Here is a 19,819-nt window from a genome sequence, read left to right on the forward strand (position 1 = left end):
CCTGCCCAGGCCGGTGTGAAAACATCGGCTCCGATGCAAGAAAAGAAACAATTAAAGAAAAACTGCATTGCAAGATTGACAGAAATTGCATTAAATCTGTTTAGCATATTTACTGTATATAACATCTGTAATGTAATATATATATATAGTTAAAATTTGTTTATATATATATATATATATATATATATATATATATATATATATATATATATATATATATATATATATATATATATATATATATATATATATATGCAATTCCTCAATAGCGTTTACTTTCATAACACTGATTGAAAATACCCTGCAGTAATTACTTTTATTGAGAAGGTGTGTGGGACGACCATAGCAAAAACAGAGTGAACACAGACAAGTGCTTGATTGTCTCATTAAATATCTTCAGTGTCTTTGTAAAGAGTCAATTAGTTGCTGCTATATCTCTGAGTGAATTCACCCCTTCACCAGTTTGTACTCAAATTTGAAACTGAGCATTACCATTTCATTCCTTCCTCCTTCTATTTTATGCACTTGAATAAATAATTGAATACTCTCTTATGAACTTACACCATGGTGCATCAGTTTATTTTAGGCTGTTGTGTATTTTTGTCAGTTATGGAGAAAAATGATAATAATAGTATAATAACTTTCATGTAATTTTGTTCAACTGTATATCATTACCTGAAGATTATGTACTTCACTCTGTTCTATTTAGATCACTTGAAAATTCATAGATTAGAACCCACGGGGCAAACCAATATACATTTAAGTGATCTTGTAAGATATTATGTATTGGAGTTGTAGAAACACATCTCTTTGCATTAAGTAGGATGTAGATATTTTCTTTGAATCAAGGAAAGAAACACAGGTATGACTGGTACAAGCTGATGCATGGTCAGTGTAAAACGTCCCTCCGGTGGACAGCATCCTTTTGTGTGCAAAATAATCAGTTATGAAATGGCCAAAACTACAAAAGTACCAAATGGTGAAGGAGCAAATTGACATGCACCCTGCTGCTCCTTTCAGAAAAGGAAAGGGTGAGGGAATGGAAATAACAGGAAAGGAAAAGAAAGGAAAATAAAGGGTATGACAGGAAAGGACAGGGAAGGGAAGGGGAAATGTAAAGAAAAAAAAGGAAAAGAAATGAAAGGGTCAACAGGGGTTACATCTTTATGAATTAGATCACTTGTAATTTTTGTCTTCTATTGTTGTGTATATCTTCCCTGCAACCCTACCTTGAGGTCTCTCCATTGTTTGTCTTGGTAGGATCAACAGAGACAAGGAGGGTGTGTATGTGCTCATGTGTGTGTGTAAGTATGCATGTGCAAGTTTCTACTGCCACTTCATTAGCTTGGAGCCATGAGGTAAATCCAGGAGGCTTTTATCAGTTCTGGTTGAGGGAAGTGTGTCTGGTGCAGACCAGCGCCGTTTACGAGGCTGTTGCTGCTCCTTTGTGGGAGTATCTGTAGCCTGTTTGCAAGAAGGGCCTGGTGTTAAAAGGGGTGGCTGGGAAGGAAGTGGAGGGGGTGGAGGTGGTGGTGGCATCTCCTCCCTTTGCGAGCTGCTTGAATCTGCTGGACCTCTGGGGAGCAGTTGCGTGCGATGAGCCCTAGAGCTGGTGCGGCTGGGTGTCCGCTGAGTTTGTGTGGGCATTGGGGTTAGGGCTAGGCAAACATCACCCTCACTAAGCTGACGGCAGGGCAGGCCATACAGCTGTGTAGTTCTCTGAGGAGAGCAGGAAGACCAGCCCTGGTCTTGCACAAAGAACGGGTACTCCACCAAGACCTGCAGTAACTCCTAAACAAAAACAAGAACAGGATTACTTTAGAGTCAATGGGACTTTTGCCATTCAACATTACAACACTGACAAACTTCTTAAAGAGAAGCATTCAACCCTAGCAAAAGCTGACCTGAGAGTTGCGATCTGTAAGGTGAACCTGCAGGTGACTGAAGCCCTGTGTACTGCTTGGGGAAATCACCAGAACAGTGCAGGTGCTGAGGTGGAACTCAGGGGATGTATCTGCACTCCTCAGAAAGTCTTCAGTCCTCAGCTCCTCCACTCGTTTCAACCGCCCGCTGGCCAGCTCAATCAGAGACCCCTTGGTGAAATGAGGTAGGAGTGCAGGGGGAGATGGCCGCAGGGCTGGGGATGATGTCTGAAGATTGGAAGGAGAAACATCTCTCCCTCTGTTGCGTCGTCTCTCGCGCTCACTCTCTCTTTCTTGGTCTTTGTCAAGATGTAATTGCTTATCTTTTACTTTACCCTTTTCCCTGTCCCTCTGGAGGACCTTGTCTCTTTCTAGGTCTCTATCCCACTCTCTTTGTGACCTGTCATGGCTGTTAGGCAGACTAAGGGGTGAGTGTGGCGAATTCCTTAGTGTGTGCTGCCTTGGACCTGGCTCCCTATGCAGACTGTATGAAAGTGTTCCTGAGGAGCTGGAGAGAGGATAGGCCTGGGGATGAGGGCTGGGATGGGTGACTGATCCAAAGGGGTAATATTGGGCCTCAGATGGTGTAGCCCCCACATGGTCCAGAAGTCCACCTCTGCCAGCCCTTGCGTCTGGTCCAAGGGTATGTGGACTAGTGGGGAGTGAAGTGGAGCTGGTCTTCCCAGACTGATTTATTTCCTGCAGTGAGGAATGTGGTTCAGGGCTTACTTGAGGTTGAGAATCTGACAAAAATGCCCCTGCAGAATGGACAGGGGAGATCAGGTCCTCCTGCTGTCTACGTGCACCATTGGCATGCAAAGTATATTGACTTACATCAAGCCTAGATCTGTCATTCCCATACTCTCCAGGGAGGAGAGGTCTGGAAACTGAGGCAGTCCTGCTGCCTGACCCATCTAAGCCATTAGGCCTTTTGTATCTAGGTCTTACATCAACTAAGCTGGGGTCTTGGGGATACAAAGAGTGAGGGTTAAACAAATAGGAAGGAGAAAAGATAGAGGGGCTATAATCCCGGCGACTGGTGTTAAGGTAGGACCATATTTCTCTTGTACTTGCTGGAAAAGGAGTCTTAAATGAGGAAGAAGAGGAAGAAGATGGGGAGGGAGGCAATGATAGTGGTCCCTCCCCTCTGAGCCACCTAGAGTGATGGGGTAAGGTTGAGGTGTGGGGATCATCTCTCCAGGCAGGAGACAACGAGCTCCTTCTGTCGCTGACCTGGCCTGGAAAAAGTGGAAGAGAAACAGGTGAAGAGTAGTTCAGGGACCATGGTAATGGCACATGGAGACCTGATGCTGGAGGAGGAAGGGCTGGAGGACTGTTTAGGAGATGGGGGTTTGGGTTAGAGAGAACTCTGTCCCGGTCACTGTGTTCCCTGCCTCCCTCCCCTCTACTGGCACTATGCCGGCTCCGAAATGGCACAGGCGGTTTAAACTCATCCAGAGGGACGTGGTGTTCTGCAGACCCTTGCCGAGACTCCCTCTTTTTGGGAGGGAGGCGCTCTTTGCTGCGGTCAGGGCTTGGATTCATGGGTGGGCTCCAGCAGCAGTGGGGGCCCCCTGTGTGTTAGTGTAGGTTAGGTCACATGGGCCTCACGGGAAAACGAGGGGTGCACACAGAGGGGAAGGCCGGTACACAGCATCACTGTTGGATCGCTGTTGCTGCTCTTGCACTGAAGCACCACTCACCTAGAGCAGAGCAAAAGAGAAAGAGACAGAAGTAGGAGAGATTAAGTGTGAACATTGGGAAAGAACAGTCTGTTAGGTCCTGGCATGAGTTGTAGTTAAGACTTAGCTGTCAGTATGGTCAGACATACAAACAAATATTCAGCTGTACCAGACAGATGGAGCGAAATCAGCCACTCACTCTTTCTTCCAAACTACTTTGAAGAGGTTAGAAACTTGTAGCTTTCTGATGGTTGTTGCTAATTAGTCATTACCTAACATGTCCAGTGTGGTGCAACTGAAACTTCCCATCTTGCTCGTTTCATTCAAACACATTACTCCCACATGTGAGCTAAAAATACATTTTGCAGCCAGTGAAGTTCAGCGGCAGTGCAGTAAGTATGTACAAAAACACACTCAGGAAGGCCCGACAGCAGGAGAGTTTTCATCTCTGACTCTTCGGGGATGATTGGAATATGTAGATACGCTTTTGTACCACTTTCATGATCCACCCCCACGACATCCTCGGGTACTCTCAGTATTCTACATAAGCTTACTACCAACACCCCCTCAACCCTTCACTTTCAGATGAACATATAGACAATAACAGACAAATACTCCCTCAAGCGACTATAAGCACTCCACCAGTGATAGACAAAGCTGGTCACTGCCCACCAAAAGCTGACACAGTCACTGTTGATATTACCACCAGTTGTTGTAGACACAGGATATGCGTATTTGCATTTTAAATAGGCGTCGCAGCAGGGGTTTGGGCAAATATGTGTGTCTGCCTCCGTGTGCATGTGTGTGTGTGTGACATGTTTCCATGTCATGTTTTTGTTTGTGAAAAAAAAAAAAATCTGTGAATGTGTTCAATTGTTTGAGTCTTTGTGTTTGAGTCCTCGAATGTCAGCCTCACTTCATTCAGTGAGAAGTGCGGGGGAGCTCCACTAATTCTTCTCCCAGTGTTTTAAAAGAGCCCTTTTGAAATGATGGCTGCGAGTCCAGCCGTTCCCTCCTCCAACATGTCGCTCCTCCAGCTGCCGGCCACTCAAGCCCCGCACTCACCCGCTAGTCTGTCAACTGCTAACCAACTCCCTGCCGCCTCACCATCCGCCACACTGTCTCCATGGCAACTGTGTCCACACATATGCACACACTCATATACATCCAGCTGGTTAGAGAGGTTAGACGGGGATAGTTTTTAGAGAGGCGGGTGTGCTGTTGCTCATCAAGAGACTCGGTCCAAAAACAGAGCAAGTGTAACAAGCTGCTTGAGCATCTTATTGGAAACCAAAAATAGGGCAGTGAGAGGTTTGGGATGTTTGTACAGTTAACATGACATGATGCATATTTGTCAGCCCAACAAAGATGTAGTGAACATGAAGTAATGCACATCTGATAAGCAATGCAGTTGTCTCCAGGCTCATTCTGAAATTGATTTAAAGGTTTCCTTCTAATTCCAAGTGAAATATAAGCTCTGGATTATCTATTTGATTAATAATTCAACCACAATATACTATTATGTATTTGTTCTATTCTGTCACTCAACCTCTGCAAATTCTACTACTGAGGTGAAGTGCCATCCCTGTATTTCTACATCCTGAATGAAGTCCATCTTTGTCAGATTTAAAATAGTTCATCAAGAATAAGGAACCATGTGTCTTCATAAGGAACCAAGTGTCGTCATAAGGAACCAAAAGTCTATAAAACGTTTCACAGCTAATCTGATGTGTCGGAGCAACTGTAAAGCTGGAGGCAAACTACACAACTTTTGCAGTGTTTGCCAGTTTGGAAAGGTTTGGAATTCACACTGACTGGTTTCAGTTGTCTTCTTTGTATGACAATCTGAACAAAACACAGATCACACACTTTACAACCACACACGATTTACCAACAAAAGTAATCCGAATGTAGCAAATTTCAATCAATTTTGTGGGTAAAAAAAAATGCCAGTTGGCGGCAGTAATGCACCAATTTGTTATTTTCAACTAAGAAAATCCTAGGAGAAAGAGAAAAAGGAGGAAGAGCACTGACAACAAAAAATCTTGTCATGTGCCCTCATCTTAGACCACAAAAAATGGTGACAAAGAAGACAAATAAGCAAAATGTGAAAAGCTATTACTGCAGTATTAAGCTACTGTTTCAATGTCCTAAGAATTTAAGAAGTTTGAAACCACTGGCTGAGCTTTCAATTATATATAGATCAGTGCTTAAGAAAAGAAGTGTTAGACCCACAAGATGGAAGAATTCCTAGTAAAAAAAAAAACAAATATTAAACTTGTTGGGCTCAAATCTCAATAGCACGTTTGTCAGATTTTCATCCTGTCATGCATGAACAGAGACAACAATATGATGCTTAAGTCTAGGAGTGGCTTTAGTTAAAGTCTGCTAAAGTAACTTAAAAAGTAGCAACTTGGAGTAACTCGTCTCAAAGGTGGCCAGACAAAAACACCTGTAGACTTATTTTCAAGAACACTTCAGACTGCCAATGGTGTGATTATATATATATATATTCTGTTGTTCGTTTTCATTAAATCAGTCAATTCAAAAGCCTTTCTTTAAACTGTTTAATAGACACACAAAGTACCTCTATTTTCAAGGTACTTTGCACAGGAAAATACAGCTGTTAATTGTTTCAGCTAAAAAATGTTTTTATTGCAACAAAAAAAAATGTCTGTTTAAAGATAACTTCTGAAACATAACAACAGAATTAAATGGTGCCCTTTAAATGATGTTTATATATTTTTTAAAAATTTTGTTTTTATAAAGAGGTATAGAAAATATTTATTTATTTCTATTTTAGGATTGATTTATTTTGATAAATAAATCAATCCTACTATTTTAAGAAATGAACAAACTCAAAATACAATAAAAATTACATTTATTAAAAAAAAATGTTGTTTGAATGAAGAAATGTTTTTTCTTAATTTACGATACTGTCTGAAACAAATTGTTTTAAATATAATCCTGTTTTAGCATTTGTCCTCAGATGACTCTTACTCCCACCTCTCCAAAATAGACGTAATATAAATTTGCAAAAAGTGTACAGCAAAACAAAGAGTACAATTGTGCATGTGGAGGAGTTTGAAAAGAAATGTCTCCTAACAGAATACTCCTACACTGTGCAGACGCGCACAGTGAGCTGGAGTTTAGCTGGAGCTACTGTTGTTCTACAGAAACATTTCAACACATCCAAAGAAACAGAGCGCACCCAACATAACGTTGCTCATTCCTACGTGTAAAATAAGCTAAAAAGCTTAGGGGTTTGATCAGAAAGTAAACAAAAAAATGTGTAATTAGCTTTAACAAAAATAACAATAATAACAATTAACTCTTTTTACCAATTAGGTAAATAAACTCATACCCACTTATGCCGTGCTCTATGTTATCCCGCCTTTTCTCTTCATGCATCTGCTTGAGACGTGTCAAACATGCACTCCGACTTGTGACTACAAACCTCAGATAAATACATTGTCTAAAATGTCCCACTTGTGAAACTTGAAATATTAAGTCAGTTGTACTATAAGTAATAGATAAGCAAGGAACAGATGTCAGCCAAAAGGAAAAGAGTTAGAACATGCAGGTGGATGAAGTTGGCAGCTGCTGTGATGTAAGACTGACCTTGGTACCGGGGTGAGGAGATGTCCCAGAGCTGGTACTCATTCATATTCTAGTCCTCCCAGGGGGGTCAGCCCACCTCCCAGCTCCTTACTGTGCCACAGTGCTTCCTTCACAGCACCGCCATGGGCTCCAACACCCGCAGATATCAGCAGCCTGCAGCTACGCCCTGCCTCTGATCTCTGAACGAGTGAAATAACACCAGCGAGCCCACCAAACTGAAGGAAAAAACTGAGAGTCTGCTATCCGTCTCCGTGTCTGTTGTGCCTGTGAGCATGTGTGTGTCAAGAGAGTGTGTGTGTGCGTGTGCTTGTGTGTGCAAAGGGCTGAGGAAATGAGTAATATCTAGCAGTGAGAAACATGTCTGCTATGCAGAGCCACACAGGCAGACCAGTTGCTGCTGCCGCCCACTTGCTTTAATCACTGTGAGGGATACAAACATGCATACACACATATACATGCACTCATATGTATGCACAGTCAAGGATGCAGACTCCAGATCTCGTTGCTGTCTGATGTCTTCTACTTCTAACAAACTGTCTCCAGTTGAAAACATGGAATATTGCTAATCAGTCAAGTGAAGAGCAATCAAATCACTAATTTATGTCTGTAATGACATTTACAGAAGACATGCTGACACATAGAAGAAAGAAAAGGATGGAGGGGAGGCAGAAAGACAGTTGATGAGAGACAGGGAGGGACGTGGTAGGAGGCTCATCCTACACACACTCTCAGACTTAGGCTTTTGCTGGTGCCTCTGACTCAAAACTAAACCTCACATCCATCAAGAACACACACAAACACAGAAAAGCACATGCACAGCAACACACACAGACCCACACACACACGCACACACACGCACACATGCACAGTGCTCTTTTTTGTTTATCTGCAGTTTCATCTGAATTTGTGTCCTTTGTTCTCATCAAAGCACTTTGTGACGAACCTGCTTATTAAGAGAGCTTTTATGAATACATTTGATTTGACTTTCTATGCTTGCACAAACATAAACACACACACACACGCGCACGCACGCACGCATACACACACATATGCGCAGTTATACACATACTGAAACAAGTTCAAACGCACACAGGAGCACTGCAGGGGAGCTCTGAATGATTTGCTTCAGTGATTCAGTCAGTACAAGTGGAGTGTGATGGTATGGCTGCCTTGGCTTGTTAGTACTCTATTCGTGAGTGTAGCGTTCATTCAGAGCACAGAAACAATCAAGAGGCATACATGGAAAGGAAACAAACCAAGAAAAGGGTTTTGGGCCATGTGCTCGTAGATCTTCTTAAAATGCAGAACAAAACACAGACTTCTACCCACAAACAAGACATTAACCTTGACTCACTTATCAACCGCAGCCAAATGGAAGGGTTAATAAGAAATGGAGGTGTGAAAACAAAATTCAGCGGGAAGCCCACACTGAAACATCCTCACTGGGAGGCGACAACTGCCAAAAACATCACCTCTGACATTTTACAGAATGTTACTTTTATTTTTCAAAGCAAGCTCAGACGGAAGATGATAGACACTGAGGTTGTGTGGGCACGGCTGCTGTCTGCTCCAGCAAATGTTTCATGTGGGCAGAAACGTAAACGAAGAATTTCGGAATATCCTGGATGAAAGACCAAACAGCTGCAGGGCCGCATGAAAATGAAATCATTGACGTATGACTGAAATCGGTGTAATCTTAAATTGTTGAAACGTGTGCGACATTTAAGCATTATTGACTAAACAGGTTCAGGATACATAGAAAGAATCAATAAGCCAAACATGAATCCATTTAAAGAAAATAACAGTTCTTTCTATAGACTTTTCAATGCGCTGCTAACTTAAATGTAGCTGTCTATATATTAGGGAGAGGTTTCTTCTGAAGAAAAACATTTCTATTGATTTAATACACAAACAACCTTGGCTGTAAATTAAACAGCTTGATGCAAGGCTATGTTTTATATGTTTCTCACTTCTTTATCAAAAGCATCAAAACAAGGTTTTTAGATAGTTGAAAATAATAGATGTTAAATAATGGGAAATCAATTATATGAAAATGCATAACAGCGTCACGTAAAAGCTGTCATGCTTTTCTTTTTCATATTCTTTTTTCATATTTTGAATTCTTACAACTGCTAATGACTGTATATTTGGGGGATTGTTGTGTCAAACCAAAAATAATGCAGTTCAAAATCACGCGGTGGGCTTTGACTGACATGAATACACTCTGATGTCCTTTCCTTAGTCTCAAGTTTTTTTGTAGCACGGTCTCCTTGCAGGATTGCCCTGTATAAAAGCATCACTCAAGATTGCATGTTCAGTGTGATGTGCACGGCCTTCAGAGGACAACTGAATTGATACTGAGACTCAGTTGCACACAGATTAACTGTTTTCAACAACTAGGCAATATCTGAACTTACATAATTATACTTAGTAGGACTGGATGATATGCCTGAAAAAACATATCACAATGTCAACGATTCCTATGAGCCGATACAGATAATCATTGATTGTTTTTGTATTAAAATATCTGAAATACTGCCAATACAGTGGTGAGATCTTGTCTCCTGTTTTATCCACAATTTTTTCTCAAGCTGCCATTTAACTCCCTTTGCTCCACGCTGTTGCTTTTTTTTTGTTTGTTTGCTTTTAATTATTTTTAAGCAACTATGAGGTGTGGTGGCAAAACCTGAAACTACTGCTGTGCAAATTGCTCAACAGGTTGTTGCTAGATTACCAATGAGTGAGAGACTTGGATGGCGGCATCCACCTTGCTTAGCTGCCCATCAGACTAAAGCCTTTCCTCCGCTGACATCCTCCAGAACGCTGTGTAGTTCTGGATTGGAGGCCAGTAAAATTTATGAACATTATATTGAACATGGGGCTGCACAGTGGCGCAGTTGGTAGAGCTGTTGCCTTGCAGCAAGAAGGTTCTGGGTTCGATTCCCGGCCCCAGTCTTTCTGCATGGAGTTTGCATGTTCTCCCTGTGCATGCGTGGGTTTTCTCTGGGTACTCCGGTTTCCTCCCACAGTCCAAAAACATGACTGTCAGGTTAATTGGCCTCTCCAAATTGCCCCTAGGTGTGAGTGTGTGTGTGCCTGGTTGTGTGTCCTGTCTGTCTCTGTGTTGCCCTGCAACAGACTGGCGACCTGTCCAGGGTGAACCCCGCCTCTCGCCCGGTACGCTAGCTGGAGATAGGCACCAGCACCCCTCCTGACCCCACTGAGGGACAAGGATGTTAGAAAATGGATGGATGAATATATTGAACATTGAATATATTGCAATATGAATTGTTATGGAGTTATAGCAATAATGGGAAATTATTCCCAATATTGTTAGGAGTCCTAGTACTTAGGAGTATTGAATAAAAGGGGGCTGCAAACATTTTAGGCACACTTGCAAATTTTGATTTGTGAAATAGTTGAAAAAAAATATGCTTCTTTCAAATTTTACTTCAAAATTATTCTCTTCTTTCGGGGAATCACAAAATATTCCAAAAAAAAATATTTACCTTGGTGGTTATGACGTGACAAGAAGCGAAACAGCTCAGGTGGTTTTAATCATTTTGCAAGGCACTGTATAATCTGATGAATTTCAAAGCACAAAGTCATGTTTGATATGAATGTGCGCATGGCAGTCCAGTCATAGAGAAAAAGAAAGAAATATGGATGGATTGATCACAAAAGTATGCAGCGCAGCATTGAGATATGGAAATGACTACACTGTTGTACTCGTGGAGGCACCCTCGGCTATTTAATATATCCAAAACACACAAACGTCAACACAAGCAAAAGCACAAGAGATCCATGCTGCATTGCCAGTCATTTATAGCACCACCTGAGTCATTTGGTGGTGTATACTCTTCCTCCATATCTCTTGTTTCTGTCTGTCTTTCTCTGTGGTGTTGCACGGTGTAATCTGCCCATCTCCTCCCCCCTCTCTCTCTGTTTCTCTCTCTCTCTCTCTCACACACACACACACACACAGATACACACAAACAGGGTCAAGTCTCGACAAGAAAGGTCAAATGAGTCAGGCAGCATTCAAGAAATCATAGCACATCAAGAGCAAACGAAGCAAGAACCGCAACAGGTGACTGAACATTTTACTATAATACTTTGAGGGTCTGATTTATAAGAAAATAGTCATTTCCTTTGTGATTGTTCTTTTTTTTTTTCTTTACATCTGCCCTTCCTCATGAGTATCCCTGTATTGGGTGTCCTATCACGTTTCAAGCTGAGAAGGAGATCTATGATGGACGTCTGATGCAGCAGAAATTTTGTTGCTGAATGTAATAGATCTGAACAGAGGGGAAGAGTAGAGGAGAGTATGGCGAGATGAGGGCAAAGAGCAGAGAAACAGAGAGAAACAGAGAGAGAGATCCTTTGAAAAATCGTAAAGTTAGATTTAGAGAAGAGTTGGAGAGACAAAGTAATGCAGGGAGGGGCTGAGGGGAGGAGGGGAGTACTACTGTGGTGGCTTACGCTACAAGGAGCCTGGCTAAGCTGATAGAAGGACGGAGTGATACAGGCAATAGCTTGTTGGGCGACAAGCCAGGCCAGCCTTTAGGGCAATGACCCATTCTTCTGCAGGATGAGCCTGCAGCAATGCCTCAGTCAAAACAATCATTGCATGAATGGGCCTATAGTATAGGACTTTCATCCGGTTTCATAGGTAAATACAAGCAACATAAGTTTAACAAATAGAGAAAATTTGCCCCTTTCATAATCTGGTTCTCGTAATGCAATTAAACAATTGCATTATTTAATTGTAACTTGATGTGAGTTGGACTGCTTGGCATTTGTCGTAAACAGGTGCAATATATTGACAGTATAATATATTTGAACTGAATTTATGATTGAATAAGCTAAACTGATTCCAAAAAAAGAAACATAAATTAAGTTAAGGGTCAAATTATTGGGCAGATACGTTTGAAGTAATCCTTTAATTTTACCAGCTCTGATGCATTTCACTTTAAATAATTGTAATGTTTTGGCGTGGATTTGGACTCTTGCATTTGATAGAGACTCTGGAGGGAGATGCATATTGGGGTGATGGCAAGTGTGTGGCTATTATCACCAAAGATAAATAGTAAAAAATCAATGGAAATATCCCTAATGCTGAGCGGTCATTACAAGAAAGGTATTTTTTCACTGATAATTATGAGGCATATTAATAATTTTCATCATGCCATCCTTTAGTCATAAAATATGAATAAAACAACAAAGTGCAAGTTTCAAACTGTCACTCCTTTTACATTGTTTTATCTTTCTTGTTTGAGTGAAAATAATGTTAAATGTACAGAAAATTGAAATAAATAAACTGCTGAACTCTGAAAAGCCCCAAGCTGACAGCAGACTCCTGTAGTGTGTGAGTGATTCAAACGCTGAGGCCTGTAATGTATTGCTTGGCTAATCCCTTGTGAATCCTAACTGGTACAGCCTAAGGCAGGCTTAGTATGGTTCTGGGGAGGAAATCCCCCCTGCGTTAGTGGTACGGGCCATTAGCCCCTGGGGTATAAATAGGGCAGTCACGGCTCCTTAAGCTGGCTTTTACGCAATATCAGTTAAAAATATGACTTGACTAATTACATGCAGGTCAGCCAGTCAGCAGAAGTAAAAAAATTCCTCCACCTCGTTCTGCTTTTTGCTCTGACCATAGCGGGGCCATCCGCTGCAGGAGCGCTTCTCCGTCTCTCCTTTTCATACGCGTGTGTCAGTGTGAAACATGTGTCACAGTTTATATGACATTTCCAATTGCAGGTGTAATGCCATTGTCACTTATTTGGCATTTAAAATGTCGTTTGATGGGAGTTTCACCCTCCCCCCCCACATTCTGAAGATTATAATTTGGCTGCATCTGAAACGTCTTTTTATTCAAACCTTGATGGCTTCTACTTGCAGCTATCATGATGAAAAAACACACACAATAGAACTTCAAATGTGATACTATAGGTTAGGTGTCAGCAAGTAGTGATGTCATACAAGGCTGATGCACAGTCATGCTTTTCTATTTCTGTTCTCGCAGCTCTTTCCCAAATTAGCTTCCCAACTTTTTTGTGTTACGTTGTATATGTGTGTATGCGTGTGTGGGGGTGTGTGTGTGCGTGTGTGTGTGTGCGTGTGCGGGTGCGTGTGTGTGTGTGTGTGTGTGTGTGTGTGTGTTGGCTCACTGTATTTCTGGCAGGAGATCTTCTCACTAGTATGAGATATGATTAACCAGACTCAGAGCCTTTGATGCACTCCCATGCTATGAGATCACCGGCTTACAAGAGAGGTGGAAGCAGCAGGAGAGTGGTAATAAAAAAAGCTTGAAAGAGCAAGGACAAGCATGTGAAGTTTCAGCGTGTGAAGGAGGAAGTGGGAGGGGGGTGAGGGGGGGGCACCGTTTCTCCTAAACATTTGGCTGTTTTTGGCTTTGTCCACCTATTGAGTGCCAGTCAAACCTGGGGTTTATGCTCATTCTGTTTCAGCAGTTAAAATGTCATCAAGCAGTAACCAAACATGACATCTCCACAGAGAGACAGCATAGCCTGGTCTCTCACCGGTAGCTTAAGTGGCATTCATATTCAGATAGACTGTCTAGACTGGCTTTAGAGACTCTGTCTAGAATACCTTTATCATTGCTGGTATTCAAGGCAACGTTGCTATACACTGCCATTATTGCTGCTGCTCCACTACCCCTCCCACACCATATCTACTGCTGTTGCAGTCATTTACTCAACTCATTCCTTAGGCTGCTTGCTATAGAAAAGTGTTGCAGATTAAACAGTAATATGTCTGAATCGGATAAATGAAATACCGCTTTTTGATAGAGCTTTTTCACATGAAGCTATTTCCGCACCGTTGCTGAAGAATTCAAACAAGCACAAATGAATTCATACAACGATTTTTGATCTTCATTTTGCTCTTGATTGAAAATAATTCCAAAAATAATTAGATTAAGGTCAGCTCTCCAGATGAAATTTGCTTCAGATGCTACACTCACTACACATTGATACCGAAACCTAGAGGGAGCGAGCTCACATGCATGGGCTTCAGCAAAAGGATAAAGGCAGGTCTAACTGAAAAGCGGTGGGTGTAAGTGGTGGGTGGCAGGGTTGAAAGGTTGCTGACCTTCATTGTAGTTGAAATGAAGAGGAGGAGAGCATGCTGCTTGATCATACACTGGGGTTAGCGAGTCAAAGCCAAGGAAAACAATCCATTTCAAGAAAACGACCCTTTGCATGTGGTCAAGTAACAGACAGGGCGCATGCACGTGTTTGCAAATGACCAGCCATCGCACCTTCATTATTACGCGCCTCTCTTTCACACATGCTGCAAGTAGATCAGAGAAGAAATGCATGCCATGAAACACCCTGCTCTCATGAGAGAATTTGAACGACAGGTGTGTCTGTCACATTTAAGTAGTCTGGCACAGTGTCAGCTGTGTTCAAACACTGACTTCTGTTTGGGATTATTCATCACACTCCTGGTCTCTTTGGCTCAGATCCCAAGCGTGTTCTCATATCAGATCAACTGGGGGAGAGCCCAGATCTACGAAGGCCATAAATGTAGAACTAATTTTATATCGTTTTTTATATCGAAAAGAATAGAATAGAATAGGGTAAAATAAAAAAAAATAAAAAAACTTTATTTGTCCCTTATTGAGAAAGTTCAGCTCACCAGAAAGAGTGATGGAGAAAATACACTTTTACGAATTTAGCAAAAAAACACAAGCAACCAACAAACAAATAAATAAATAAATAAATGAATATGAATGTACACATATGTAATACTACATGAAAATATTTAGTTGTAAAGAGAATAGAATAGAATAGAATAGAATAGAATAGAATAGAATAGAATAGAATAGAATAGAATAGAATAGAATAGAATATTGGAATACTGACCATAATTGGACAACTGTTGTCTCTGTTGAATGGAGGCAGGGTTTTTTTAGGCCTAAGGTTACCAACCTTATCTCGCCAATAAGCTCGATGCATTTGTCATAGAGCTCAAAAATCCTGTGCTCAACACTGACATTTGTCCATCTCTCGAAACACTTTAAACTTGTCGCTATCTTGATCCTCAAAAGCAAATATTGCTAGCCAGAAAATAAGATTTCTGTTTGTCAGAAACAGCAGTAGGAGTCAAATAGGAAGTACATAATTTACACACAAGCATATCTGTGTAGTTTCAACCTGTCTGTTTTACTTTGAAGTGGGAATTGTTATTTTTTGGTAACATTTCCTTTACTTGAAAGTGCAGCTGTTTCTAAAGACTAAGTTGAGATGGCATTTGTAGGAACAGAACTGTGCTGTCTGAAACTGCTTCTTTTTTTTTTTTTTGCTTGTTTCCTTGTTTTGTTTAAAAATGTGCTCTCTGAGCCGGTAGCAAAAGGTGACTCATGCTACGAGGCATCTAAGGTTGAACGTTTGCAGGTCACCAACTGTAAGAATATACAACATTAAGCTGTATATTTGGAAGAATTGTGTTTATTACTAAAGAGTCATGTTGTAAAAATGGATGTATTTAGAAGTAGCATTAACCTTGGTTAGCATCGATGTGGAAATGAAATGAGCTATAATTAAGAGCAATGCTGGAAGAAAAGCTGTTAGATGCGGCAAATGATTAGGCAAAGAAATGAAGGGTTATCTTCAAGTAGGATAATGACTCTAAATATACAGTCAGTTATGTTTAGATCGGCCTAGTAAAAGTACAGACCTAAATATAATTGAAGATCTGTTGCAAAACTTTGTATTTAATAAAGAAAAATAGGCAAAAATTGTAGTATCTATGAAGAAAATACCACCAAAGATTTGAAACTATTTGCCTACTGCAAAGGTTGGTTCTACAAATCATTAACTCATTGTGGGAGAGCATATCTGCGCACCATGATTTTCAGATTTTCATTTGTAAAAGAAAAAAATGTGTACTTCATGTTAGCCTCTCAGCCTGATTCACAATAAAATACCCTCATATTTGTGATTATAAAGAGCCAGTTAATGTGCACACTGCATGATTTATTAAAATATTTCTGCAAAAAAAAGAGGAGAGAAAATGTGACTCATTTTCTTTTCTGCAAGTGGATGACATGGAAGACAGGCAAAGGCATGTAAATGCTCGCCCATACAGTAGGTGTGACTCGTGAGTGACAATGAGAGAGATTATCCCTCCGTCTGTTTGCAGTGAGGTGGTGAGTGTTTCTTGACTTTCCGAAGAAGCAGCGAAGAAAGCTGTTAAGAAAATAAATACTTGTCGGTGGTTACAGAAGTTCAAATGTTTGCTAAACTCTTGCCCCCACAAGTGGCCCTCAGATCTGATTTTGTGTTGGCATGCTGTACTGAAAATCACAGACACAAGAAGGGCATGTGCATAGATTCTTGCAATCATGCAAATGCGTAGTCTCGGCATGAATGTACACTTCAGTCTATAGTTTTCCCTTTCTTTGTATTTCACTTTCAGCCTCCCCACCCCACCCACTCTCCGTCTCCCTTCTCTGTCTTTCCCTCTCACTCATCTGGGTGGCTGTTTGAGAGCATACACTCAGCGTGGGTGAGAGTGTGAGAGTGCTAGAGTAGAGTATATGACTGCTAACACAAGATGTAGGGTGTGTGTGTGCGTGTGTGTGTCTGTGTGTCTGCCTGTCTGCGTGGTGCTGTAGGTGGAGAGGCACAGCAGGGCGTGAAGGAGCGCTGTGATAATGACAGGCCATGCATTATATAACATGCAGATTGCATAAGGAGAAGATTATTTTAGGTCCAGATATTGAGGATGTATAAGTAATCTTTTTTTTATGTGGGTGAATAGCGCTTCGTGCACCTCTGAATGCACGTATGGGTCTTTGTGAAGAAATCTGCACATTTACTCGGCTACTTTCAAGGAGCGTTGGGGGACAAACTAAACTGTATTTTATGCGAGTGTTTGTGTGCGTTTTTTAAGAGTATACATATTTTCAGCTTTCTTTTGCAACTATCTGCATATTAAAACAAATACGTAGGAATGTTGGTATAAGTGGGTATAAGGATGTCTACGCTGCATGCACCCACTCATTATCACTTTTAGACTTCAGAGAGATCCACTTGAAAAGGGCAGATTCTCCTTAGTAGTTGGCGGGAGGGGCGGTAAAGCAAAGTAACTTTCATTTATGATGATTTTGATGTTCGGAGCTTGTCCAAAAAAGAGCAGCATGCTCATCTTTGGACCTAAAATAATTTTTGGAGTCTCCCTCAGTCGCTCGGTATCAAAGCTGTGGTCCTCAGATACAGTCTCCGTGTGCTACTGCCTCACTCCATGCATGAGTGTGCCCCTGTAAAAATAGACCTCTTAAAGGGCCAGCAGCCACTCAACCTCCTCCCACAAGAGACCTGTTCTTCTCCTCAGGGTGACACAAGAAACATGGGACAAAATTTTCACTCGGCTCACATGATCAGTTGTGCTTCTGCTTCCCAAAAGCTGTAAAATAATCGGAGCCTGCTCAGTCACACCAAATACCTTCACGAAGACAAATCTCTGCTATAGGTGATTACGGTGTTAATCTTCAGGCATTCTTCCAATAAGTAATTGTGAAACACAATATAAACTAACAGGTAAGTTTACGTTAATTGAACCAGAATAGATCAAGAGTCATTCTGACAGAGTCCTTGCTTCTTACCTTCAATAAGTGACAAATCTAAGCTTAAAAGCAAAAAAAATGCATCGTCAGAGAAACTCTGTACTTTGTGGCAGTTCCTTCAAAGCAGACATTAGAGGAAGCAGTTACACAGAGACCTAAGACTTCCTGTGGACTCTGGCAGATCACGCTAGTAATTGAAATAAGTGAATTAAGTCAGCAGGGACAAATGGCGTACGTCTCGCTTGAATGACGTCTACAGTCAAGGACTGTGGGAACTCGGGTGAATTCTCCTATACGTAGCATATGGGTGATTGGGGCAACAGAAGGATGCCGCCTGCAGTAGCAGAAATAGATGTACCAAAAATCATAACTTTGCTCTCTGGTGTACAAAACACCAGGAGGGATTTGTTGCCCGTATGTGACAGAATGTGCACAACACAGCTCTGATCTTTTCACATAGTCCTGCAGAGAAAAGTTTTATGAGTTAAAAGTAAGAAAAGGGAATAAAGCTACTGAGTTAGGGGTTTCTTATAATAAACAGTTTTTTGAATATTAACAAATGCACCTGCACACCTGAATATTGTACCTTTAATGACACGAGAGTTCTCAGAGATTTGACTACAACATCTGCACACCATGCTTTTCCTCTGACACCACCACCACCACCATCTCCTCACATGCACGCACACACACACACTCACGCACACACACACACACACACACACACACACACACACACACACACACACACACACACACACACACACACACACACACACACACACACAAGCACACCCCCGCACACACACGCACACACGCAAACACACACCCACTGGACAAGCCCCACCCTAGTCAGTCTCATCTCCATCCTTCCCAATTTAAGCGGGCTCCTGGAGGGCCCCTGGCTATCTCTGGACCAGGGCTATTTAAGCCCACTGCTCTAATTCTGAAAGCCCTGATCTGCAGTCAGGCTGAGAGATAAACCTCACACACTCTTTCTCTCCCAATCAGTCACAATCTCCCTCTAGTTCAAACACTCATTCATTGTTTTTGTCTTGCAAACACGCATGTCACACTTATTCACTGCTGAGTGTCTTCTGTCATACCTGGCTGACCTGCCTTCCTCAGAAAGCCATGCACCTCTTGACTAACTCCTAAATCAATCTTCTCACAGCACTTTTTTTTTTTATATCCTGTCGTCCAAAGTTATCAACACACCTGTGCTCTCTCGCACTCTCCTTCACATACAAATATGGAGACACACACACACACACCACACACACACACACCACACACACACCCTCTCACTGAGAGGAGGAAGCTCCGTGGTCACATACCTTGCTGGGTGCCTTTACGTAGCTCGTATCTGAGAGTTGTTCTCATTGGATCAGGCAGCAGCAGGCACACAGGAATATCCAGTTTTGACACTGAGTCTCTTCCTCCTCTCTACTGCTCAGCCTTCTCTCTCTTCATCCTATTCCTACCTCTGCTCCTTCTCACTCTCTAAACGCCTCTTTGCTCTCTCTCTTTTTCTCTCTCTCTCTCTCCCTCAGTCTCTCTCTCTTTCTGTTTCTCCGTCTGAGCGGGCTGTTTCTCTCTCCTGACTGCCTGATCTTCTCTCCCTCTTTCTCAGTGCCACAAATCTTTTATCTCACTCTTAAAACTTTAGTCTACAATCATTTCCCTTGGTAAGTCCCCTGTGCCAGACCAGGATACTTGGTAACTTTTCCTCTCCCCCTGCCTAATATGCTCTCTGTCTCTCCCTGCCTTGCCGGGAGTGTATAATTAGACAGAGCTCAGTGGTAATACAGTCAGGCTCATTGTGGGAGCCTTAGCATTGCTGCTCATGTTTGGCTGACAGCCCAGTGGCTTCACTCATTAACCTCCCTCGAGCTCCAGAATGGACCAGCCCACAAGCCTGTGCTATTTGCTGCAACACCTCAGCCTCTTTGCAGTGGAGCCAATCAGAGGCCGCAGGGATGGTGAGGAAAGGTGTGCTC

General features: G+C 41.9%; 1 protein-coding gene across 2 annotated transcripts; it reads right to left on the reverse strand.

Annotated features, from left to right (window-relative positions):
• Nucleotides 1-233: 233 nt before the first annotated feature.
• LOC103467593 (uncharacterized) lies at nt 234-19,760 on the reverse strand. 2 transcript variants are annotated; one of them, XM_008414127.3, is made up of 3 exons: nt 19,157-19,760; nt 1,905-3,625; nt 234-1,791 (listed from the first exon to the last, which is right to left on the reverse strand). In XM_008414127.3, exons 2-3 carry the CDS (start codon nt 3,465-3,467, stop codon nt 1,327-1,329), a joined length of 2,028 nt encoding a protein of 675 aa, XP_008412349.1. In that variant the 5' UTR covers nt 3,468-3,625; nt 19,157-19,760; the 3' UTR covers nt 234-1,326. The 2 variants fall into 2 exon arrangements, with proteins under 2 accessions (XP_008412349.1, XP_008412350.1); XM_008414128.3 differs by lacking the exon at nt 19,157-19,760 and adding an exon at nt 7,226-8,878.
• Between the last annotated feature and the right edge of the window lie 59 nt (nt 19,761-19,819).

This window comes from Poecilia reticulata, chromosome 7 (assembly GCF_904066995.2).
Source record: "Poecilia reticulata chromosome 7, P_reticulata-male-v2, whole genome shotgun sequence".
Taxonomy (NCBI): domain Eukaryota; kingdom Metazoa; phylum Chordata; class Actinopteri; order Cyprinodontiformes; family Poeciliidae; genus Poecilia; species Poecilia reticulata.

Excerpts from the sequence above, each read along its gene's own strand:
- LOC103467593 (XM_008414127.3), bottom strand. The coding sequence starts at position 3,467 with ATGAATCCAAGCCCTGACCGCAGCAAAGAGCGCCTCCCTCCCAAAAAG. Across the intron at positions 1,792-1,904 it reads TTACAGATCGCAACTCTCAG|GAGTTACTGCAGGTCTTGGT; the intron begins GTCAGCTTTTGC and ends GTTTTTGTTTAG.